The sequence below is a fragment of the Macrobrachium nipponense genome, chromosome 25 (assembly GCF_015104395.2).
Source record: "Macrobrachium nipponense isolate FS-2020 chromosome 25, ASM1510439v2, whole genome shotgun sequence".
In the NCBI taxonomy this organism is placed as follows: Eukaryota; Metazoa; Arthropoda; class Malacostraca; order Decapoda; family Palaemonidae; genus Macrobrachium; species Macrobrachium nipponense.
This window is the reverse complement of record NC_087214.1, coordinates 74715889-74741601: the sequence shown is the minus strand read 5'-3', so window position 1 is coordinate 74741601 and position 25713 is coordinate 74715889. Positions and strand designations below refer to the sequence as shown.

The following is a 25713-nucleotide window of genomic DNA, read 5'->3' as shown; positions in this document are numbered from 1 at the left end:
ATCAACTGATGGAATGTGCAGTGAATCATGAAAAACCAGCTACTCTTTCTTCTACTATTGGTCCTCAGAAATACCCAATCCCCACAATAGCTAGTTTCTTATGAAGAATAATTTTTTTAAGGAAAACAAAAGAAACAGAACTGCTGTGTAACTCCTAAATTATTTGGTGATAAAACACCTGGGCTAATGTTTTAACCCTTTGCAGAATTGGGGGGAGGGAGGGGAGTCAAAATCTATCTGCACCAGAACACTCACCTTTCAATGACTGAGCAAATATGCTTAGTAATTTTACTCCATTAACATTACACTCTTTGCCTTTCACTTTTAAGTCTTCCCTTTGATCTCTCCTACTTACAAATTCAACTACTCCAACTTTCCCAAGCTTCGATTTACATCTCATTTAAACACATAACCTTCAAGAAAGCACCCCCTCTCCACCCGAGTTAGGATCAGGGAGAACCAGACAATGGCTATTGATAACTCAGAAGGAATGCCTATGGGACCCCTTAAAACACCCCATCCCCAGCTCAAAGAGACTGTCAGGTTGTGTTGCTAGTGAAAGCCAATATTATACCTCTGAGAAGGGATGGAACTTGATCCCTTCACACAGTGAAGTTCAAGGAAAGCCAACTGAGCTTCCATATTATTATTAATAGGGCTTAGTTTTCCCAGACCTCCTAGACTCTTCTCGGGGTGGTTCTCAGGGATTAATCCTGAGAAGGAGAAAAAAATAAATAAATAAAAATAAAATAAAAAAAATTTAGCCTTTACTTAACCCTCTTACGCCGATTGGACATATTAAACGTCGAGTCAAAATGTCTCCCGTATGCCGATTGGACGTATCATACGTCGGCTCAAAAAAGTTTTTTTTTAAATTCGCGGAAAAATACTTATAGGCCTACCAGCCGAAAAATTTTGTATCACGCGCCTTGGGGGATGCTGGGAGTTCACGGATCAAGGCGTTGTTTTGTTTACAATCGCTACGCAGGCGCGCAAGCGCGAATTTCTTTCTTATCGCACTAAAAAGTATCAGTGACACATCTCGGAAATTATTTTGTCACTTTGACATAATTTTTGCACCATCTTAAATTATCCTTTACATGAAGTATTACATATGAAAATGTGCGCAATTTCATGTAAAATACAACAAAAAAATACTCATGATTGTAGCTTTTATCAGTTTTGAAATATTTTCATATAAATAACGATAAGTGCAAAAATTTCAACTTTCGGTCAAATTTGACTCTACCGAAATGGTCGAAAAACGCAATTGTAAGCTAAAACTCTTATATTCTAGTAATATTCAATCATTTACCTTCATCTTGCAACGACTTGGATGTCTCTAGCACAATATTTCAATTTATGGTGAATTTATGAAAAAAAAAACATTTTCCTTACGTTCGCGCGGTACCTATTCCGAAAAAATCAGAATTTTTTTGTGCGATTGTCGAAATGTTTGCACCATTTAAAATTAGCTGTTACATAAAGTTTTATATATGAAAATGTGCGCAATTTCATGTAGAATACAACTAAAAATGATTGAAGGTTGTAGCTTTTCTCTTTTTTTGAAATATTTGCATATAAATCACGATAAATAGAAAAAAAATCACGTTCGGTCAAATTTGACTACCGAAATAGTTGAAAAATGCAATTGTAAGCTAAACTCTTACGGCCTAGTAATATTCCTTCATTTTTCTTCATTTTGAAACAAATTTGAAGTCTCTAAAACAATATTGTGATTTATGGTGAATTTTTGAAAAATATATTTACCTTCACTCCGCGCGCCGATTCGCGGCCGCAAGTCTCCGAAATACGTACATCGCATTATCCTAATATTTGCTCCTTTTCATATTAGCCTTTTTATAGAGTTTCATATATCAAAATGTGCGCAAATTCATGAAAAATAAAAAAAAAAATAATTGAAGGTTGTAGCTTTTTCCATCTCCGAAATATGTGCATATAAAAAAATGTATATAAAAATTTCGACATTCGGTCAAATTTAACTCGTCCGAAATGGTCGAAATCAGCAATTCTAATCTAAAACTCTTACAGTATCGTAATATTCAATCATTTGTCTTAATTTTGAAACAAGTTGGAAGTCTCTAGAACAATATTTAGAATTACGGTGAATTTTAGAAAATAACATTTTTTTATGTCCGCGCGTTACGAATTCGTACATCATTTTGTGATAATATTTTTCCGGTGTTGCTTTTATTGTTTTACTATGTATTATATATCAAAAGGATTGCAATTTAGTGTACAATACAACGAAAAAAAAATTAACTCGTTAGCTTTGACCGTTTTTTGCACAGCGTGATTTGAATACAATTATCTATGAATTTTTTTTTTCGCTACCATATATCGCATTATTTACATATGATAATGATATTATTTTTCATTTCTGATGATTGCATACTAAACTTCAGGCAATGAAAAAAAATGAGCGAAAAATGAACTCTTAATCTTTAAAACTAAGCGCGCTGTGATTTTTTGAAAAAATTATTTTTTCCGCTTCCGCGCTCACTCCAAACTGGCGCCGGCATACAGGAGAGGTTTTGATTTTTAGGGCTTCGGCGTAAGAGGGTTAAGAAACATGATATTTTTATGATAAAATAGTTTCACATATACTTACCGAACAGTTACATAGCTTATAGCTTCTTACCTGCGGCAGTCGAAATTCAAATTGTTGGCGCCAGCGGCGTTGCTATCTTAAGTATAGGTGATACAAGACCCGCCCACATCCGGGAACCCTGGGTACTGCTAGCCTTCTACCGTCAATTTTCGTTTAGCCGACACGTCCATCTGTGGGGAGGTGGGTGGGCTTTGATTATGTAACTGTTCAGTAAGTATATGTGAAACTTTATTTTATCATAAAAATATCATTTTCACATAAGTGACTTACCGAACAGTTACATAGCTGAATCCAAACTACCCGGAAGGAGGGTAGATGGACTACATAAAAATGGCAGTAAGACCACATTAAACAGCAAATGTTGCAGTACCCTACCTTGTGAGGGAGCAGCCGCAGGAGAATACTGCCTCTGGTTGGCGCTCTCATCACTCATAGGAGACGTGGCAGTATAGGCCAGGGTCGTTCCTACTTAGTGGGATTTTGTAACCATGGACAAGACCGTTGGTTGACAAAATATTAAAAAACAGATAATGCCCTTGCCCTGGGCTTCAAAAAACAGATAAAAAACAACAGACCATCACCTATACCAAAAATAATGACATACTCAAAAGTAATAAATAAGATCTGGAGGTTCTCCAAAGTACTATGAGCCTCCAGTCTGCCCACGACTCAACAACCTATAACAAGGCGAGGAGACAGTAGAGGATAGAAAGTTGCCCTATGTTTCCTTTCCCAACACCATGACCGCTACCGACAAAGGACCCAATTTACAACAACTATCATAGGTAGCCTCTACATTCTTCAGGTAAAATGAGGCGAACACAGATCTCGATCTCCAAAACGTAGATTGAAGAATCGAGGAAAGCGACATAGTGCTTGAAGCTTAAGGATGTCGCCACTGCACGTATTTCATGTGCTTTCACCTTAAGCGCATTCAGAGTCTGATCTTGGACTTGAGAGTGTGACTCCAGTATCAGACTTCTCAAAAAGAACGAAATAGCGTTCTTGGAGATTTGGGCAAATTTCGCAACCGAATTAACAACCAAAGGAACAACCAAAGGTCGAAGGAACCGAATTACCCTCCAACGGATTGTGTCCTTGACAGGTAACATTTCAGAGCTCTGACAGGACATAGTAAATATTCTTCGTCCATCGGACCCACTATATTAGATAATCCCTTAAGTACAAAAAATTTAGGCCATGGGTTAGAGGGAGATTCGTTCTTTGCTAAAAATTCGTTAACAAAAGAACAAACCGCATTACTATTTTTGAAACCCACCTCTTTGTGGATGGCTTGTAACTCACTCACTCTCCCTGCTGTAGCCAATGCGAAGAGAAAAAGTGTCTTCCTCGTTACATCTCTCAAAGACGCTTCACGAAGTGGCTCGAATCGTGAAGACATCAGAAAAGTTAAAACTACGTCCAAGTTCCAGTCCACACTATCCTTCTTGGATACTTTTACTGTATTAAATGATTTAATTAAAACTCCAATACCCTGGTTAGAGGAGATGTCAAGCCCTCTATGCTTAAACACTGAGGACAGCATAGCTCTGTACCCTTTAATTGTCGATACCGACAAGTTCTTAACTTCTTTAAGGTACAGCAAAAAATCAGCTATTTCTGTCACAGAGGTTTTAGAAGACGAGAAATTATGTCTTCTGCACCACGTCCTAAAGACTCCCCACTTCGATTGGTAAAGCTTGGCAGAAGAGCTTCTTCGACAGTTAGCAATAGCCTCTGCCGCTCTACGAGAAAAACCCCTTAGCTCTGACGAGTTTCCGGACAGTCTGAACCCTGTCAGTGACAGAGCGGTACAAATTCCTGATGAATACCTGTCGAAGTGGGGCTGTTTGAGTATCCGAGGATACTGAGGAAGAAGTCTGGGATGGTCTATAACCAACTTGAGAAGGTCTGGGAACCACTCTTTCCTGGGCCAGAATGGTGCTACCAACGTCATTGACACATTTTGATGCGAGAGGAACTTGTTCAACACCTCTCTGATCATTCCAAATGGGGGAAAGGCGTAAAAGTCTAGACCCGTCCAATCCTGAAGCATTGCGTCGGTCTTCCAAGCAAGAGGATCTGGAACTGGGGAACAAAAGATCGGAAGTCGATTGTTCCTCGACGTGGCAAACAGATCCACTGAAGGTCTTCCCCAAAGTTTCCCAAAGTTCCTGACAAACTTTGTCTTTTCAATGTCCACTCCGTGGGAACAGAAAACTTGGTTTACTCGACTGAGTTCGTCCGCCAGTACATTTAACTTCCCCTGTACAAACCTCGGAATGAGGGAAATATCCCGATCTTGAGACCAGAGAAGGAGTTCTTCTGCGACTTTGTTGAGGGAGAATGAATGGGTTCCTCCCTGATTCCTGATATAAGATAGAGCGGTGGTGTTGTCGGAGTATACTGCCACTCTCTTTCCCACGACCAAAGGAGCGAATGCTTGCAGACCGAACCAAATCGCCTTCAACTCCTTCATGTTGATGTGATTCAACCTCTCTTTCTCTGACCATAATCCTGAGATCTTTTTGGTCCCTAGGAGAGCTCCCCACCTCTGTCCGATGCGTCTGAGTATAATTCTAGGTCTGGGTTCCATAATGTCAGGGAGAGGCCCTCTTGCAATCTTTCCCTCAACATCCACCATCTCAAGTCCTTCTTGATCTCTTCCGACACTGGGAACGAATACGTGTCTGGTTGAGACTTCCGACACCAACTCGCTTTGAGAATAAAAAAAACTGAAGAGATCTTCATGTGAAGACGACCCAACTTTACAAACGTCTCTACTGATGATAACGTCCCTAGGAGACTCATCCATTCCAAGGCGGAGGAGGACTGACAGTTCTGGAATTGGCTCACTTTTTTGAGGCAAGATTCTATTCTTTTCGGGGACAGAAAAACCCGAAAAGTCTGAGAGTCCAGAATCATCCCCAAATAGGGGATCTTCTGGGAAGGCACTAATTGAGACTTCTCCAGGTTGATGAGAATTCCCAATTGACTCGCTAATGACAGTGTCTTCCGTAAATCCTTCACGTACTGTGTCCTCGAACTCGGTCTGAGAAGCCAGTCGTCCAGGTAAAATGCTGCATTTATGCCCAACATATGCAGCCATTTCCCCAATGGAGCAAGAACACGAGTAAATACTTGAGGGGCCGTCGAAAGGCCGAAACAAAGGGCTCTGAATTGATACGTCCTCCCTTCGAACACAAATCTCAGGAACTTCTTTGAACTCTGGTGAATCAGCACATGAAAATAGGCGTCCTGCATGTCCAGGGACACCATCCAATCGCCTGGGCGAAGTGCCGACATCACAGAACGATTTGTTTCCATATTGAACTTTGTCTTCAGCACATAAAGGTTCAATGCGCTTACATCTAGCACTGGCCTCCAACCTCCCGAGGCTTTGGGAACTACAAAGAGTCTGTTGTAGAATCCCTGAGAACTGTCGAGGACTTCCTCTACTGCTCCCTTCTTGATGAGTGCACTGACCTCTGCTGCTAAAGCCAAAGCCCTCTCTGATCCTGGAGAATATGCTGTTAAGCTGATTGGTGTATCGGAGAGAGGAGGATCTAGAACAAAAGGAATTGAGTATCCCTCTCGAAGAACTTGCACTACCCATTGCTCTGCACCTCTTCGACTCCATTCTTCCCAAAAAAGATGGAGTCTTGCCCCTACTTGCACGTGAAGGAACGGCTTCTCACTTGTCCGAAGGTTTGGGGGGGAGTTTCTTTGAGGACTTGTACTGTGGACGCAAAATTAGTCCCTGGGTCGTTGCCACTTAGGTTTATTCCCTCGAAAGGGATGCTTCTGAAGAGGAGAAGACTTTGCTCCTGTCGGAGTAGGCTCTTTCGGACGTCTAGAAGACTGAAGAAGGAGATCATTAGTAGATTTCTTTTCTAAATCCGATAGAATTTGTTGAATGGTTTCTTCAGGGAAAAGGTGAGATTTACAGAGAGGAGCAAACATAAGAGCCGACTTCTGGTTATTAGTGACTCCTTTAGACACGAAAGAACACCACCTTTCTCTCTTCTTCATCACTCCCATTGTGAAAAGGGCTGCTAATTCTCCCGAACTATCTCTAACAGCCTTATCCGCACAGGACAGAACTCCTAACCAATCGTGGCAAAATCTTCTTCTAAAGACTGACAGTCTTCAATCTTGCGAGCTAAAGAGGCAATAGTCCAGTCCAAAAAACTAAATACCTCAAAATACTTTTAAAATATTCTTCACCAGATTGTCAAGCTCCAAAGAAGAAAACAAAATTTTAGCTGACGAAAAAGCTGCTCTTCGGTGTGAGTCCACTAAACCGGAGAAGTCTCCCTGGGAGGAGGCAGACACTCCCAGAGAAGGAACTTCTCCAGTTGCGTAGAAGCGATACGCTTTACTCTGAAGCTAGAAGGCGGGAAAGCAAACGAAGCCTTACCTGTTTCCCTCTTCTTAGAAAGCCACTCTGTTGACTCCTTAAGTGCCTGCTTCGAGGACTGAGAAAGAACCAGTTTAGGTAGACACGAATACGCTGTCTTCCTATCTTTAACTAACATTGAAGGTGGTGAAGACAGAGAAGCAGGTTCAAAGTAATCTGGATAAGTGGAAAGAAAAAATTTAAGAAGACTCGAATAAGCCGACGAATCCTTGTCATCTTGATCCAAAGCTTCCTCTTCAGACTGCACGGACGGAAGCGGAGTCGAAATCAGGCTCTTATGGTTGCTAACCCCGGAGTGGAGGATTTCAACAAACTCATAAGATCCTGAAAATGCTTCTTAAATGGAGCTAAGGTAGAATCGTCTAACACTGTAGAAGTCGATGGTCTTTCAGTCGAAGAACGATTCTTTCTAACAGGTGAAGTCTCCGCACAACAAGTCGACACAGGCGAACAACCAGTCGAAATTCCTATCGACTCACGGCGAGGGGAGTTGAACGAAGACGAGCGAATACGCTTCTCTGGACAGTAATACGGAGTCGAACGAGGCGACCGAGCCGAAACTGTGACGGAGACTCGCTTGGGAGAGTCGAGCGATCGTGAATTATCACGAAGTTTAGTCGGAGATCCATTGCTTTTAGCCCCGAAAAATGCAAACTGACGGAGGAGAGGAGATTCACTAAATATCACATCCGGAGCAAAACTACATGAAGGTTGAGGACTCCAATGCCTCTTAGACTTCTTAACATGAGTCGGTGACGAATCACCCCCAAGAATCGAATGTCTTTTTAACGGTCGAGACACCAAATCACTTCGCCTTTTGCGCACTGGCAATTGCACTTCCGAATCAGAAGACAGACGAGAATCACAAACACTAATACCTTTCCACATCTTTTTGGACGACACCCGCGAGTCGACAGAGTCGACGGCTGACCGTGGGCAAACTCTCCCAGACTCCTTCCGACCTCCGGTATGTCTTCTCCCGGTTGCAGGGGAGCGGGACAGTGACCTTCGTCTGGGAGTCGAGGGGGAACGGACAACCGCCTCCTCAGGCGCAACATTAACACTTTGCACTGCACTAGATTTCACTGTACTATCTACGAAAGCTTTAAAAGACATTCCTAACTTCATAACTGATTCAGCTAGCACTTTTCGAACTTTATCCATCTTAGACTCAAGCAAGGCAATGGTGTTGGGTTCGGAAACATGGGCAACTTGAACAGGGGTAATCAAAGGAGAAGTAGGAGGACTATTAATTGGAGAAATATTCTCTAATAAAGGAGAGGCAAGAGAAGACTTATTTGTCTCCGAAGGAACAGGAGTAGTTTCTAACCTATTCTTACTACTAGCCCTAAGAGCTGCCTTCCTCTTCCTATCTTTCTCCATTTTCTCAGCATGCGATCTAACCGCCTTCCATCCCTGTTCATCCAATTCTTTACATTCATCACATGTCACATCCATACCACTGCAATTTTGTCCTCTGCATAAATTTAGTGCACTTAGAGTGCGGATCGTGACATAACTTAGCTAATCTTGTTTTGCAGCCAGCGCTGCAAAACCTTACAGCAGATAAACTAGAATCTGACATAATTAGCAATAATGACAAAAAACTGAATAGAGATAGCTAACTGGCAAGAAAAAACCAAAAACTTGTACATCACCAAACAAAAACCAAAATCCAAAATGGCGACACAGGAAACTGCAGCGAAAATCTCACAGGTGTTACCCCGTGAGCGGCAGAAACGAAAATTGACGGTAGAAGGCTAGCAGTACCCAGGGTTCCCGGATGTGGGCGGGTCTTGTATCACCTATACTTAAGATAGCAACGCCGCTGGCGCCAACAATTTGAATTTCGACTGCCGCAGGTAAGAAGCTATAAGCTATGTAACTGTTCGGTAAGTCACTTATGTGAAACTGTCTTATTTCAAAAATGCATGATGTTGTTTACTGCTTTGTTGGGTCCAATTTGGGCATTCAATAAGTAAATGCTGCACTGTCATGGGAGTTTGACATCTATTACACTTTATTGGGTCAGCATGTTATGCTGACATCAAGTGACCATGCGAGAATCTTGTGTGTCCTATACGGAGCCTTGTTAGGATTACCTCTTTTGATCTTTCTTTTTCTGAGGATGTCCTCCATGCATACACTTCAGTTTTCATGTTTTTAAGTTTATTTGTTGTTGGCACTAAGGCCCATTCTCTTTTCCAATCCTGGTATATCAATGGTTTAACAGATGTTATCCAGTCTGACACTGGGGCATGTGTAATTGTTGGAGGGATAGTGCAGGCTAATTTAGCAGCTGAGTCTGCATTTTCATTTCCTTTTATTCCCAAGTGTGCTGGAATCCAACATATTTCTATTGATAATCCTGATTGGAGGAGTTGATGAATTTTTATTTGTAACCCTAAAGGAAGTGGTTGCTCCTAAGGGGTCTAAACAACTAAAGGTCTCAACACATCACGCTAATCTGTGTGCTGAAAGCCTCAGCGTGCTGGTCATTAGCTTGAAAATGGGACAATAAAACTTTTATTCTAAGGTGCCTTAGAATAGGCTATAGAATTTAGGCCAAAGGCCAAGTGCTGGGACCTGTGATGTCGTTCAGCGCTGAAAGGGAAACTGACAGTAAAAAGGTCTGAAAGGTGTAACGGGGGAAAATCTCACAACTGCACTATAAAGCAATTGTTAGAGATTGTTAGAACGAGTCGAAAATCAGATGGAGTAAAGAGCAAATGAACAGAGTTAGAGTAAAAGGAATAGAAGAGGTTGCAGCCAGGGGGTGAAGGGACGCTTGCAAAGAATCTCAAGTAATACCTACATTGCAATGCATGAGGTGCACTGATGGCAATACCCCTCTACGGGGGCATGCTTCCTAGAGCCATTCATTCATTCACATCACCTCAAAAGCTGAAAAATGTTCTCACCTAACTGTTCTGGCAACTTTAGCTGGAGATTTCAAGTCTTCGTCACTTGATTCTGCCGACTTAGCAGGAGACCGCTGCTTTTTACTTCTTTTCTGGCTGAACTTCACTTTCATAGGACCAGACACTTCAGGAGAACTGATAAGAGACCAATTCGCAGCATTATAACAATGTATTTTTAAGAATTGGAAGAATATTGCACTGTAAGTCCCAGGTTTTAAGTAACATTTGTAATAAATCTACATAAATACAGGCAGTCCCTGGGTTACGATGGGGGGTTCTTGAGTCGCGTCGTAAGCTAAAAATTGTCGTAAGCCGGATGAAAGTGAAAAATTCTAAAATTAAAAATTTTAATGTTTTGGGTGCATTGAAACTATGCAAACTGCATTGTTATTGCATATTTCTTCCAAAAAACCTTCAAATATTGATTATTATGATATTGTTATTGTACAATAAAGTTTCATACATACTTACCTGGCAGATATATACTTAGCTATAGACTCCGTCGTCCCCGACAGAAATTCAAATTTCGCGGCACACACTACAGGTAGGTCAGGTGATCCCGCCGCCTGCCGCTGGGTGGCAGGAATAGGAACTATTACTGTTTTAAGCCAGATTTTTCTCTTCCACCTGTCTCCTGAGGGGAGGTTGGGTGGGCCATACGATCGTATATATCTGCCAGGTAAGTATGTATGAAACTTTATTGTACAATAACAATATCATTTTCATACATTCAACTTCCCTGTCAGATATATACTTAGCTGATTGGCACCTTTGGCGGAGGGCAAGAGACAGCTAATTACTGACCTAATAGGTAAACAACATATGTTGTAGGTAATAGAAGTTAATCAATAATACCCTAGTTCCTACCTGTTTAGGCGGAAGATTTCTTAGCTTGTGCTGAGAAGTCTGCTTCGCCTCAAAAGCTTCAGCGAGGGTGTGCCCTATGGCTGAGAACTCTTGAAAAGGGACTGTCAATGGGGTCTTATCCACTTACTCAACAGAACCTAATGGCAATTGTCACTGGAGTCTTATTCACTTACATGACAAATATACCTATGCCTCTTTGGCATATAAAGGAGTAAAATACTGATCCCGATCACCCGATCCTAACCGTGGATTAGTAACTATGATTGAAAGGCGTTATCCCTCCAAACTCCTTTCAAACAACCTAAAAAATTCAACACCAATAATTTTAATCACAATAATATAAAAATATAAGGACAAAAATTAATATTAAGGATCAGTCTTCTCTCCTTTCCCAGCACTGTATCCGCTGATACATAAGGTCCTAGAGAGAAGCATTTCTCATATGTCACTCTCACATCTTTCAAGTAATGTGAGGCGAACACTGAGTTACATCTCCAATATGTGGCCGCTAAGATGTTCTTCATTGACATGTTCTTGTTGAACGACAATGATGTAGCGACTGCACGTACTTCGTGTGCTTTTACCCTTAAGGTCTTATATGCCTCACTATCACAGCTCATGTGGGCTTCCGTTATGATGTTCCTAACAAAAAATGCTAAGGCATTCTTTGACATAGCTCTTCTAGGGTTCTTTAACTGCACACCATAAACTCTTGATTGCAACCTGCAACTGCTTCTTCTTCTGCAGGTAAAATTTCAAAGTTCTCACAGGACATAAAGTTCTTTCCATTTCATTCCCAACTAATTGAGAAAGGCCTTTTACTTCAAAAGTCCTAGGCCAAGGTCTCGAGGGGTTTTCATTTTTTGCTAGAAATAAAGGTTTAAAGGACAATACAGCTGAATCCTTCTTAAAACCCACTCTAGAGTCAAGCGCTTGCAGCTCACTCACTCTTTTCGCAGTGGCGAGAGCTATTAAGAAAATGCATTTTCTAGTCAAGTTGCCGGAAAGTAGCTTTATCGGGAGGTTCAAATCAAATCTTCCGACATAAGGTATTTGAGAACCAACATCCAGATTCCAACTAGGGCGAGAGAAGTTCTTAATTTTTAGTTTTTCAAATGATCTAATCAAATCATGCAGATCTTTGTATTCTCTATGTTCAGGCCCCTATTCCTGAAACACAGCTGATAACATGCTCTTATAGCCTTTAATGGTTGACACTGCCAGATGAGATTCTTCTCGTAAAAAAACAAAAGAAATCAGCAATTTCGGTCAACCAGAGGTAATCGGAGGAGGACAGCTTCTTCGCCTTACACCATCTACGGAAAAACTTCCCACTTCGATGGTATATCCGCATGGTTGAGGACCTTCTTGCTCCAGCAATTGCTTTTGCCGCTTCGCGAGAGAAAAGCCTCTTGCTCTGACCAATCTTTCGATAGTCGAAAGGCAGTCAGAGCGAGAGCGTGGATATTTTTGTGATACCTCTCGAAGTGGGGTTGTCGAGCAGATCTGTCCTTTCGGGAAGAGATCTGGGGAAGTCCACTATCCATTCCTGTACCTCTGTGAACCATTCTCTTGCAGGCAATAAGGAGCGATCAATGTCATCCTCATTCCCTCCGAGGACACGAACTTTCTCATTACTTCCCCCAGCATCTTGAATGGTGGAAAAACACATACGCGTCTATGACCTCCCAATCCATGAGCATGGCAATCTATGGATAGGGCTCTGGGATCGTCCCCCAGCGAGCAAAAGTTCTCCATCCTCCTGGATAGGAATGTTGCAAACAGGTCCACTTGCGGCTTCCCCCCAAAGAGACCATAGTTGCTGGCAGACTTGTGAATGAAGGGTCCACTCTGTTGGAAGGACCTGGTTTTTCCTGCATCAATCTGTCTGCTCTTATATTCTTCCCTCCTTGAACGAACCTCGTCAGGAGTCGAATCCCTCTTTCTTCTGTCCATATCAACAGATCCCTTGCTAGTTGGTAAAAGGGAGAAAGAGTGTGTCCCCCCTTGTTTCTTATATAAGCCAGAGCCGTGGTGTTGTCCGAGTGACTTGGACCACCACGCCTCTGACTTCGTTCTTTCGAAAAACTGCAGTGCTAAGTGCACTGCTAAGAGTTCCTTTGCAATTTATGTGCCAGGCCTTCTGTTCTTCTGTCCAACTGCCTGACACTTCCTTCGTCCCAAGTAGTGTTGCTCCCCACCCCGTGTCCGAAGCGTCTGAGAATAACACTAGGTGAGGGTTCTGAAGGGCCAAGGACACTCCTTCGTTCTTGTCAGTGGTCCTAACCACCATCGTAAGTGGTTTTTGATACTCTATCCTAATGGAGGAAAGGTATCCAAAAGATCTCCTTTTCTTCTGTTCCAACTCCTTCTGAGATGGAACTGCAAGGGTCTCAGATTCAGTCTCCCTAGAGAGATGAACTGCTCCAGCGAGGAAAGAGTGCCCAGAAGACTGAGCCATTCCCTCGCTGAGCTTCGTTCTTTCTCTAGGAAGACCGAGATTTTCTCCAACCCTTTCGAGATTCTTTCTGGGATGGATACGCTCGAAAACCCCAGAGAATCCATCCCGAATCCCCAGATAGACGATTAGTCTGACTGGGGATTGTGTGAGACTTCTCGAGGTTTACGAGCAATCCGAGAGATCTGGTCAATTGAAGAGCTATCTCCAAGTCCTCCAAGCACTTTTGTCTTGTCTGCGCTCTTATAAGCCAATCGTCTAGGTAAAGAGATATCCTCACCCCCTTCAGATGTAGCCATCTTGCTACGTTTCTCATCAACGCTGTAAAAAAACACCTGAGGAAGCCGTCGAAGAGGACGAAACACAAAGCCCTGAACTGATAAATCCTTGCCCTGTACCATGAATCGAAGATATTTCTTCGACGAATGATGCAGGGGGGACGTGAAAGTATGCATCTTGCAGGTCAGGGAGACCATCCAATCTCCTGGACGGAGAGCAGAGAGAACCGAGTTGGATGTTCTCCATGGAGAACTTTGTCTTCTCCACGAAGCGATTTCAATGCCACTCCGTCCAGGACAGGCCTCCACCCCCCCCGAGGCTTTCGGCACCAAAAATAGGCGATTGTAAAAAACCTCGGGAGTGCGGATCCTGTACTACCTCGATGGCCTCCTTCTCCAACATTTGCTGCACCAGTCCAAGAAGGATCTCTCTCTTTACAGGGTCCTTGTATCTCGCCGACAGCTCCCTCGGAGTCGTCGTCAATGGAGGTCTGTTCTTGAAGGGGATGAGGTATCCTTTCCTCAGCACTTGCAGGGACCAAGAATCTGCTTTCATTGAAGCCCATGCTTCCGAGAATCCCAGAAGTCTGGCCCCTACTGGTGATTGGAGGACTGGAATCTATAGTCTGTCTGCAGGAGACTTGGCTACCGGTGCAGGAATCAGACTACCTGAATAGAATAAAATTCTGAATTTGCATATTATGCAGTTTCCCAGTTGATTTTATCGAGGGAGTTGTTGGCTGGTCGTCCTTATGGGGGCGTTGCTTTTCTGTACCGAAAGGGCCTTGCCTCTTGATTTTACAGCGAGTGGACACCTCTAGATGGACAGACTGATTTGTATTGACGTGTCTTATAGAGGAAAGTTGTAGAGGATTATCAACTGTTATCTTCCATACTCAGACGGACAAAATGATGCAGAGTATACTGATTGTTTAGGCAAAAATAACACTGTCTTATGTCAGATCACCCAAATGGAAATGTTTTGGTAGTTGGTGGATTTTACGCTCACCCTGAATCACGGTTTGGTAACGAGCTGAAAGACTTTTGCACCCATTACGATTATTGTATTGGTGATGTTGTTGTGATGCCCCTCCGACACTTACACTTGGGTGAGTGACGCAAGGCACCACCCGTTGGTTAGACCACCTTGTCTGCCCTCCTAGTCTTCTAACGCACATTAACAATATGTGTGCGATTGCATTCATTATTGGATCAGACCATCGTCCTCTTTCATTTTCTTTGAAGGTCTCGCAACTACCTACGCTGGTAGAAATGAAATGACGGTAGTCAGACGAAGTTTTATCTCGGGGATCTACTGGCATACAGAGGTAAATCTGAAGAAGCTTTGAAAAACATTGAGTTGCCTTTGGAAACTCTTACAATGCAACACAAGATCATGTCAAAACGAAGATCATTTTAGAGCTATTGAGAAATTTCTTCTGGACATAATTAGTGCACTTCAGCGGTCGTCTGAGTCTAAGGAGACGAATCACAGAGGTTTCAACCAATATTCCTGGTTGGAATGACTTTGTAAAGGAATTCCATCATGAAGCACGGGATGACTATTTAGCATGGAAGGAATCTGGTAATCCAAGGGGGGAGGGATATTTCTATGATAAAATGAAATTTCTAAAGCTCAGTTCAAAGGGATGTTCAGAATTTTGTAGGGAAAATGAGGAAGAAATTAGATCAAATAAAATTGCTACAAGCCTGAATGGAGTATGAAGAAATTTGGAGAGAAATAAATAAGAAAAAGAAAATCCCGAACCTTCTTACCTGACATAATAAATAATGTGAGTGGTTATGAAAACATTGCCGAGTTATGGAAAGAACATTATTCTGAGCTGTTTAACGACCCTACTCATACTGCTCCAGACCCAATGGAAAATCAAGGTCAGCGAGATGTTACAGGGAGGAACAAATTTCAATGAAATATCGAATGCTTTTAAATTCTTTGAACACTTCAAGTAGCCCTGGACATGACGGGCTGACCCTTCAGCACTTAACCAGGCTCATCCGGTACTTAGAGTTTTACTAAGTTTATTCGTCACTTCCTGGTTTCTGTCATTCCTACTTACCGAGAGCTCTATTCTGGTTATTACTCTCTCCTTTGATTAAAGATAAAAATGCGGACCACAGTGACATTTCCAATTATAGGCCGATTGCTCTAGCCACTGTTATCTCAAAAGTTTTGGAAGCGATTATATTGGAGAGATGCAAAAAGCACTTATTGACAAGTGACAACCAGTTCGCTTACAAATCCAATCATGGAACGGAAATGCCAGTTCCATATTCTTAAACACGTAACCGAGGAGTATAATGCTCGTAAAACACCTGTATTTGCTTGTTTCCATGGAGATGTCTAAAGCCTTTGATAAAAAGTGTCTCATAAGATGTTGTTTGAAAGTACTGTCAGAAAGAAATGTTCTTGCTATATTATTAAACTGCTCGGTGAGTGGTATAAAAAATCAGCAAATGATTGTCAAATGGGGCCATGTATTTTCGAGTGAATTTTCCACTTCATGTGGAGTGAGACAGGGAAGTTTACTTTCCACCCTTACCTGTTCAATGTATATATGGATGACCTCTCACATAGGCTGAGTCAAATTAAAGTGGGATGTTATTTAAACAACATGATTTTAAATCATTTGTTGTACGCTGATGATATTGTTTTATTTGCTCCTTCAGTAAGTGGGTTGCAGCAGCTTATAAACATTTGTTGTGATTTTATGTCTGACAGACTTCTATTGTTAAACGTAAGGAAGACCAAATGTATAATTTTTTCTAAGAGTAAGATCTGCCCAAGTAATATATCACCTATTGTTGTTAACTATGCACATATAGATTTGTACAGGAAATAAAGTACCTAGGATATTATCTTTACTGCTCAAAATTCGGACGACGCCCATGTAGAATATTTTGAATAGAGGTCTATGTGCAAGGGGCAATATGATTTCAAGGAACTTTTTTAAATGTAGCGAAGATGTCAAGAAAATGCTTTTTCAGAGCTTTTGTACAAGTTTTTATGGCATATCTTTGGTTGTCAGAGCGAAACAACGAACTATGAATAAGCTGAGAGTTTGTTACAACGATAGCCTACGAAGACTCTTGGGCATTCCGAGGCATGCAAGCGCATCTGCTCTTTTTGTGGCTTTGGTCAGCCATCTTTTCAGAACTGAGACGCAAAACCATAACAAGCTACTTGCAAAGGCTGAAGAATTAACCGAAAAACTGTATTATGAAGAGGGTTGCCCACCAGTTTACTTGCATAATTCAATTATTTTCCAAAACACTGGAAAAGCCTCATTTATACTTAGTGCATTTGGTGCGATCTTTTATGCAATAATATAGTATTTCTTTGTTTTGTTCTGATGCTACATATGTGTGTGCCCTTTTAGTGGGAAGAATCATTTAGTTTCATTATCCGCATCTCATTCATATCATAATTTTTCCACCTCTCTTTCATAATCATTTCTCATACTTATTTAAATTTTGTCCTCTTGGAGTGTGGAGACTTTTTATATAATTTGTGTGTGTATATGTATGTATTTTTCTATGGCCTTTTTATGTCCGAAATAAAGCATTTGAATTTGAATTTGAATTTGAATTTGCGCTCTTCTTTGGAACTCTAATGGAAGATCTTCCTCTTTTCTCTCCTCCTCTCTTCCTTGGGGCTCGGCTAAAAGCTCTACCTCGAAAGGGCTGTTGGGCAGGTGTTGACTCCCTCTTCGAGACAGAAGCAGCTGGCCTAGGCTTCTTAGCAGAATGTACCAGCAAATCCTGTGTTGCCTTCTCAGTAAGCGTATGGGAAATGTCCTTTACCAACTGAGAAGGAAACAGCTGTTTAGACAGAGGGGCGTATAAAAGAGAAGCCCTCTGTACTGGAGAGACTGCTTTGGTAAGAAAAGAACCAAAGACAGCCCTCTTCTTTAATACTCCTGTCCCGAACAAGGATGCCACTTCAGCCAATCCGTCCTGCACTGCCTTGTCATGCATGCCAAAAACACTATGCAAGACTTCTGGTTCCAAAAAACTGAGGGTCTTGAGTCTTGTTGGCCAAAGCCCCAAGGGACCAATCTAGGAAGTTAAAAACTTCCAAGACATGGAATATTCCTTGAGGAGATGGTCCATTTCAGACATTGTCCAGCTTGTTTTGGCTGCTGGAAGTGCATGCCTCCTTGCCGAATCCACCAAGGTCGAGAAGTCCGCTTCAGCAGATGAGGGAAGAGAAAGTCCCATAGATTCCCCTGTGCTATACCAAATCCCTCTCTTCCCTGATAGCCTGGAAGGGGGACAGGTAAACACAGTCTTCCCCGCCTCCTCCTTGGTTTTAAGCCAATTCCCGACCGACTGCAAAGCCCTCTTCATTGAAATAGTCGGTTGCATCTTCAAGAAAGAGGAGGACTTCGCAGCCTTCGTACTCGAAAATAAAGACCGAGGAGAAGGAGGGGCAGCAGGACTCAGAGACTCTCCAAATTCTTTTAACAAGAGGGCTGCTAGTATCTTATAATCAGAAAGACCTGCCCCCTTGTTTTCTTCAGAGTCCGAAACATCCTCTAATTCTGGTTGAGTTTTATTCGGAGAAGAGTGCGCGACCGGGGGACTCCTCTCTCGGGAATGCACAGGGCTTGCAGCAACACCGGCTGCAACCTGACAAGGGCTACGGTCGCTTGTGCGACATCTTGAGTCCCTGCCAGGAGAAGGCCGATGTTGTTCTTTTACCCTAAGGCCCTCCTGACAAGGACGGCGGCCGCTTGTGCGACAACTTTCGTCCCTACCAGGAGAAGTCCTTAAATGTCGTTCTCTTTTTTCATGATCAATTCCTTCCCGACAGGGGCTACGATCACCTGTGCGACACCTAGGGGCCCTGTCAGGGGAAAATTGATCTTGAGAAAAATCCCAAAGAGGAGCCTCCAAGTCCGCTTCAAATTCCGATAACTCATCCAAATTGTATTTTGGGTTGTACAAATCCTTGCGCCTGCTTTCAGGCGCTCTAGACGCTTTACGTCTTGTTTCAGCCGCTTCAGGCTTTGCAGGCGCCTTGCGCCTCCATTCGGACGCTTCAGGCGCTTTGCGCCTCGTTTCAGGCGCCTCAGGCTCTTTAGGCGCTTTGCTTATTCTTTCAGGCGCCTCAGGCTCCCTAGGCTCTTTGCTTTTCCTTTGAGGCGTTCTAGGCTCTCCAGGCGCTCTATGTTTCATATCAGGCGCTCTAGGCTCTCCAGGAGTTAAATATTTTCCTTTTTAGCCACTTCAGGCTTTTCAGGCGCGTTGCGCCTCATTCCTTTTACTTGAAGAGCTTTACGCCTCATTTCAGGCGCTTCAGGCGCTTCAGGCTCTTTGCGCTTCCTTTCAGGAGTTCGTCCGATTTCGGGAGTTCCAATTTTACTCCTCGATACGGACATCTCATGTGCTTTCTTCCTCGTAGGAAGTTCCCTATACACATCTTGTCGCCTTGACGGCGTTTTGCGCTTGACAGTAGCCTGACGTCTGGCTGGCGCCAAGCTTCTGGCAGGCGCCTCGTCCGAGCTCTCAGATAGTTCTAAAGGACGGGATCTTTTGATAGGGAGAAATCTATCCTTCCTTCTAGGCTGATCAGATTTAAGAACTCCTACTAGGGAAGATATCTGTTTCTGCATATCCTCTAACATCTTCGTAGCTACGTCTCTCTTTCCAACCTCCGATACAGGAGAAGAAGCTTCTGAATATACATTCTTCTTCCTCTTTTCCGGAGGATATTCTTCCGGAAATTCTTCAGGGCTTGAGTCGAATGAAGGAGACTTCCAAGTTCTCTTCGAAGGTCTCGACAATCTATCCGAACTCCATCCTTTTTTAGATGAGGAATCAGACGAAGAAAACACTGTTTCAGGACGTCTTTCCAACGACTATCCTTGGCAGCCCGGGACGTGGGACGGACAGGATCTGCCGAGGAGGACGCCTGACCGGTGGGGATTCTCTGAAACCTCCCTGCGGCTTTCGACATTTCTTCTCCACTGGTCTTGGGAGCTTGAAAGAGGTCTAGGCCTGGGAGCGAGACAGAGCCGATCAGACGCACCCTCCACTTCACTGGGAACACTTCACGCACTTACCTTCCAGTTCTTTAATTTTTTGTTCCATATGTTTAAGCGAAGCTTTCAGACTCGCAATTTCAGATGTTGAGCTTGCCGAGTCCGATAATCGGGAAGGTAAAGCTGTATGGGAGGAAACAATAGGGTTATCAATAGGCAATAGTCCGCTAACTGGCTCGTTAGAGACCGACCTACTTACACTCTTGGAAGAGGCTTTTCTAGTCCTATCTCTCTCCAACTTTCTTAGGTAGGAATTAAGCAACCTCCATTCCTCCTCATTCAAATTCTTGCACTCATCACATGCATTCAATTGAGAGCATACATTCCCTCTACAATTTCTACAAGTGGTGTGAGGATCCACCGAAGCTTTCGGCAGTCTCACAAAACAATTCTCATTCACACACACTCTGAACGAAATCGACACGTCAGACATTATGAGAAATTCCAAAGCCAAATCCAAAAAACAGTCCACAATAGCGTATGCCAAACCAAAGATCCAATACGTCACCAAATAGCAGTCCAAAAGATCAACGGCGTAATGAAATTCGAAATTCAAGTCAGGAGGAACTAGCAACGATGTTACTAGTACCGCGACAGAGAAAAATCTGGCTTAAAACGGTAATAGTTCCTATTCCTGCCACCCAGCGGCAGGCGGCGGGATCACCTGACCTACCTGTAGTGTGTGCCGCGAAATTTGAATTTCTGTCGGGGACGACGGAGTCTATAGCTAAGTATATATCTGACAGGGAAGTTGAATGTATGAAATTGCATTTTTGGCGTCATCTTCTGCCAGATGAGCGTTGTAGGCGTCGTAACCCTGGAAATAATTTCTGATGAATATAATTGAAAAGCACCTTAACCTCGGAACTTCGTAACCCGGGGACTGCCTGTATACAGGTGCTCCCCAGGTTACGGCTGTCTCGACCTACAACACTCTTTCAAATATATTCATAAAAAAAACTGGGTGCCGTAAACCCAGACTACTGTACCGTGAGAAAACCAGTTTAGGGAGCTGTAGCCAGTGGGAGGGTTTACTATAAGGTCCTGCTTTGGGAGGGTTACAATAGGGAGGTGAGAAAATTGGTTTTATAAAATGGTAAAGCTTAGAAACATGTTTGTTTCCCCAGGCTTACAAAAGTCTTTCTCTTTCTCTCTCATTTTTATAAATTTTTCTCAGGATGTTTCCAACTTACGGCAAACTGCTGGAACGGACACCCTGCCGTAATCTGGGGACTACCTGTGATCTGATTTGTTAAGCTTGTATCTACCATGTTCTAGGTTCTTAACTGAGAACTGTCCACTGCTAAGAAATAACCCAAAATTATGCATTTTATTTGTTACTAACAAAGTTCTTCTATTGCCTAACACTGTGCAATACTTCATGACTATTTCTTTAACAGCAGCAGTTTTGGTATTTACCAAATACTGTAAGAACTAACTGTCACTGGTCAGACATATCCCACAACTGTAATCAATTTTGATTCATCAAGAGAAAATAATGCATGACTAAAGCGAACATTAAAATCTAAAGATTATGGTCACAGCAATGTTTTTCTATTATTGCTTCCTGTAAAATGACATTTCAATTCATTTGCACTTTTCATAAAAAACCTGAGGTCTTTATGTATGGAGAAAATCTCAGAGCACAGAGCTGGACCCAGGGTAAAAATAGAACAAGATTGGTGGCATGAGTATATCAGCCAATGGGGTTTTCCCCTTCATATAAGCCATGCCTCACTAGTTATCTTCCAACCCAGGTAACTGTGCAAGGGGTGGCTTGAGGTGGGCCATGTACGTAAAGACCTGTAAGTTTACTTGTGAACGAAGGTTCTGGAGTGGGAGGTGAGACCTTCCGGACTCAAGGTCTGGGTCACCCTCCAACCCTTCCCCCGGGAGCCGAGGAGACCATGTAACTAGGAGAGGATATTCTAACAAACTTCATAATCCAACAGAGTAGGTTATATATACAAGAATACACACATACAATCACTATTATTCCAGAGAAAACAAACTAACTGCAATCTTTCATTATTTATTTCAACCGAAACAGCACAAGAAGATTGACCTTACTAGTAAAAAGACCTTTGTGTTCAACAAATTTGCACCTTCACAGTAATTTCTTCATAACTTGAACAGCCTAAGGTAAGCTCAACCACTTCTGTGTTAGTTTTTGTGCTTTAACAACTTCAAAAATGTGACTACTTTTGCCGAGTCAACCCGCTCGTCTCTGATAGCACCGCCCAAGGGGGCGTGGTTTAGCGCTCGCGCCGCCTCTTGGGGGGGTTTCAGGGGGAGTGTGTAAGCTACCACTGGTTGAGTCCGGAAGGTCTCACCTCCCACTCCAGAACCTTCGTTCACAAGTAAACTTACAGTTCTGGAGAGGGAGGCTTCAACCTTCCGGACTCACCAGTGGTAGCTAGGCCGATGCTTCAGGGGCTTGAAGATGAAGTCCAGCGACCACAGCATCGAAAGCACCCTGTAAGCCGAGGAGAGCATAGTAAGAGCTGAAGACAGAGTCGCTTCTCCAATTCATTCTGGACATGATTTCTTTCCGGGTTGAAATTGAAGTCTGTGCAGATTAAGGAGAATAGACTGTCACTGAGGCAAGTTTCTGTGTGGATTGAACCCAGGTCTCTGGAAAGTGAGTCTGCAATGGTGTTACTTACTCCCCTGATCCATCTGGAATTTATCTGTATGTTATGATCCTTCATGTTACTTAGTATTTTCCTGACCAGTTCATGAGCTACCTTGTTTCTGATACTACCCTGCTTCCTTAGCCAACAATTTGTAACCTTTGAATCTACATGAATTAAGACTACTTTGTTGTATAACCTTGTAGTGAAGTGTTCCATAGAATAGAAGCACGCTAATAACTCTCTTACATTAATGTGAAGGGAGGATTCTTCATGTGTCCAAGTTCCATTTATTGAGAGTATTTTACCCGCTATTACTAATGCTCCTCCCCAACCCTGGTTGGAAGCATCTGTGAAAAGTTCTGCATCTATTTGTGATTTTGGAATGTTAACCTCTCTGTACATTTGTCTCAGTTCCCATGGCTTTAGGTATTTTTTGAAGGAGTGTGGAATGATTTTGTACCCTGAATTAAAATAACTGTGGTATCTGTGGAGATATTTAAGATGGAATCTTCCCCAGCTTGTATAGGAAGCACTGAAATTTAAGGCTCCAATTAACATCTGATAGGAGTGAAGGTCAGATTTAACAGAGTTGGAGAAAGCTTTGGCCAATTTGATACACTTCTCTATGTTTTTCTGAATGGGATTCATAGTTTTCTTAATCATATTGTAACGCACTCCTAAAAATTCAATTCTTTGAGCCGGTTCAATTGTAGATTTTTTAAAAGAGATATTCCATCCTAAGTCTGACAATATCCTAATGATTAACTGAATGTGATTTTTACATTTTAAATAATCTTTTGCTAATATGAGAATGTCATCAAGATAGTTGAATATTAAGATGTTGTATGTAGTTCTAATATACTTGATCACCGTGTACATTATCTTTGAAAATATATAAGGAGCTGTCTTTAGTCCAAAGGGTACCACAGTCCATTTGAACTTCCTTTTACCTAGCTTGAAGGTTAGAAATTTCTGGCTACTTGTATGTAATGGAATGTGCCAATAAGCATCTTTTAAATCTAGTTTGCAGGCCCAAGAGTTTAGATGTAGATAGGGAAATATTGTATTGGCCTTAAGCATGGTAAAGGAAGGTTTTCTTATCATGTTGTTAAGCACCTTCATATCAAAGATTAGTCTTACTGTTCCATCTGGTTTTAATTTATAAAATATGTGGTTGGAAAAGTAAAAGGAAGTTCTGGGGATCTGCTCTATGACTCCTAGTTTTAGCAGTCTGTCACATTCTCTTTCCAATATTTTCCGCTTGTTAGTTGAATAAAATCTATCTTTACCTACCCTTTTTAATGATCTCTGGGCTTTTAGTTTATTATTAAATGGAATTCTCACCCCTTCCTTGATAATTCTACAAGCAAAAGAGGCATTAGGAAGCTTTCTCCAACTATCAATGTTCATTAGTAATGACTTACCTATCCTACCGCTGGGGGGCTCTGGGAGTAGTTATTCATTGGGTTTGAGTCCAAAGGCAAGGTCTCTTGACTTCTATCCTTATTTATAGCATTAGGCCCAATGTCATGGTGGTCTGGTGCAGAGCAAAGCTCATTATTAACTGGTGCGGAGCAAAGCTCATTATTAAACATTAATGGTGCGGAGCAAAGCTCATTATCAACTGGTGCCGAGTGAACCTCGTTATCAAACTGGTGCCGAGAAAAACTCATGTTCTGGTGCTGAGCAAACATCTTGGTCTGGCGCTGAGTGAAGCGTATTGTGCTCTGGTGCATAAAAAACTAGTGCTGAAAAAACCTCTCTTTGACCTGGTGTGGAGCAAGGCTCAATTTCTAGGATAGAGAATGATTTATTTTTATTTCCTTTCTCTGGCTCCTGAACTATTCGCTTGTCCATTTTGGGACCTCCCCCCCTGTACCCACCTCGCCTATTACCTCTTCTAAGCGGCTGAGACTTGAATCTAAAGCTAGGGTTACCTTTGAGGAAAACTGAACCTTCTTCCCTGAAATCTGCCCCCCAAAGTTGAATTCCTACCCCTGAAGTTTGCTGCCCCTCCTCTGAGGAGGGGACCCTTACGAAAGCAGCAGCAATGGCTGTTTTTTGGTCTTCAGTTAAATTCCAAACTTCTTTAATGTCTGCTTTGATTATGAGATCTCTTATCTCTTCCTGAGGTATCTAGGAAGTGCTCTACTTCTGAAATTCTTATCAAATTTGTATAAGGTATATGCTCTTCCTTAGGGGACCAATAATAATCTTGGACAAGAACTTCAATGTCATTTACTTTGGAGGGGTACAACCATGTGTGCCAGTGCTGCATGCCCTTGAAAGGCAGAAATACTATTCTTAATATTTTCTATGTCATAGAAAAAAAAAATTTTCTCTTGTGGGTGTCATAAAATATCTGACCTTCAGGCCAGAAATTCAACTTTGGAGTATTTATTAATTTAAAAAAGTCTGAAAACTCCTTATTTTGACTACTTACAAAGAATTTATCAATGTTATCACTATGCCCTTCACTGAAAGTTAATGCTACTAGTGAGTTATTCAATTGAATTTTCCCTTCTCTATGAAAAGATGGTTCAGCTTTGAAATTGGTGGAAATATAGAATGAATGGGTTTTATGGAAGGTAAGAAGGTTGAAATCTTCATAATCACTTCATCTTCATTATTATTATAAAAGGAAAGAGGTCTAAATTTGCACCTTTCAGGTAATTCAGGTGATGTCGTCTCGAGCGTTTAGTAGGAGGGGGAGCCTCATTCTCTTAGCAGGTGAACCACTTCTGCCGAGTTGAATGTTTTTATATCAGTGATTTATTTACCAACCTTTAATTAAAGTGTTTATTCAACAGGTATCGTAAATATGGACAGCAGCGGACCTAGAAGGCTGAAGTCAAGCAAACAAAAGGGGTTCACGACTCAAATAGCCCTCTTAGGTTAATTCAGGGCCTTATTAAGTGACTATGTAAGGTATGTATACTGTTATTATTAACATAATCTAGACCTGCTTCCTATGTAACCCTTTGCAGATCGCCCCCCAGCGGCCTAGGCTAGCATCGATAGGTTTAAAAATGAGAAACGTGAACTCGAACAGCCTAACTTACCTGTGGCCTAGCCTACTACCTATTAAGCTACGTGGTTTTGATGTGTCAAGCAAGCAATTTGTATTGTATACCTAGTTATAAGCTTGTTATATATAAATTGGAGCATTTAGTTGGTTTTCTACCATTATTTCATGTAGTAATCATGCACATGCTTTGCTTACGCTACTTACGCAGTTACGCTACGTTCGGAACTGGCTGCTCCAGCCATTCAAAACAATAACAAACTTACGTATGTGGGCCGCCATTTGCATTTGTGACGTCATAAGTCTAACTCTGCTGCTTTCTTTCCATATGCCGGTTTCGTTGTAAACAGAATTTAAAAAACCTTACCCTTTCTGAATAATTTCATGAGAGTTTGATTCTGTTGGAGTAAC

The 25713-nt window shown here is 42.1% G+C and overlaps 1 protein-coding gene across 1 annotated transcript in view; it reads right to left on the bottom strand.

Moving 5' to 3' along the window:
- The window catches only part of LOC135199546 (condensin complex subunit 3-like), a gene marked incomplete in the record, with an annotated part of 128533 nt that overhangs the window by 34112 nt on the left and 68708 nt on the right, over nucleotides 1-25713 (bottom strand). The window contains 1 exon segment of the mRNA XM_064227701.1: nucleotides 9974-10108. Coding sequence (XP_064083771.1) covers nucleotides 9974-10108 — 135 coding nt within the window.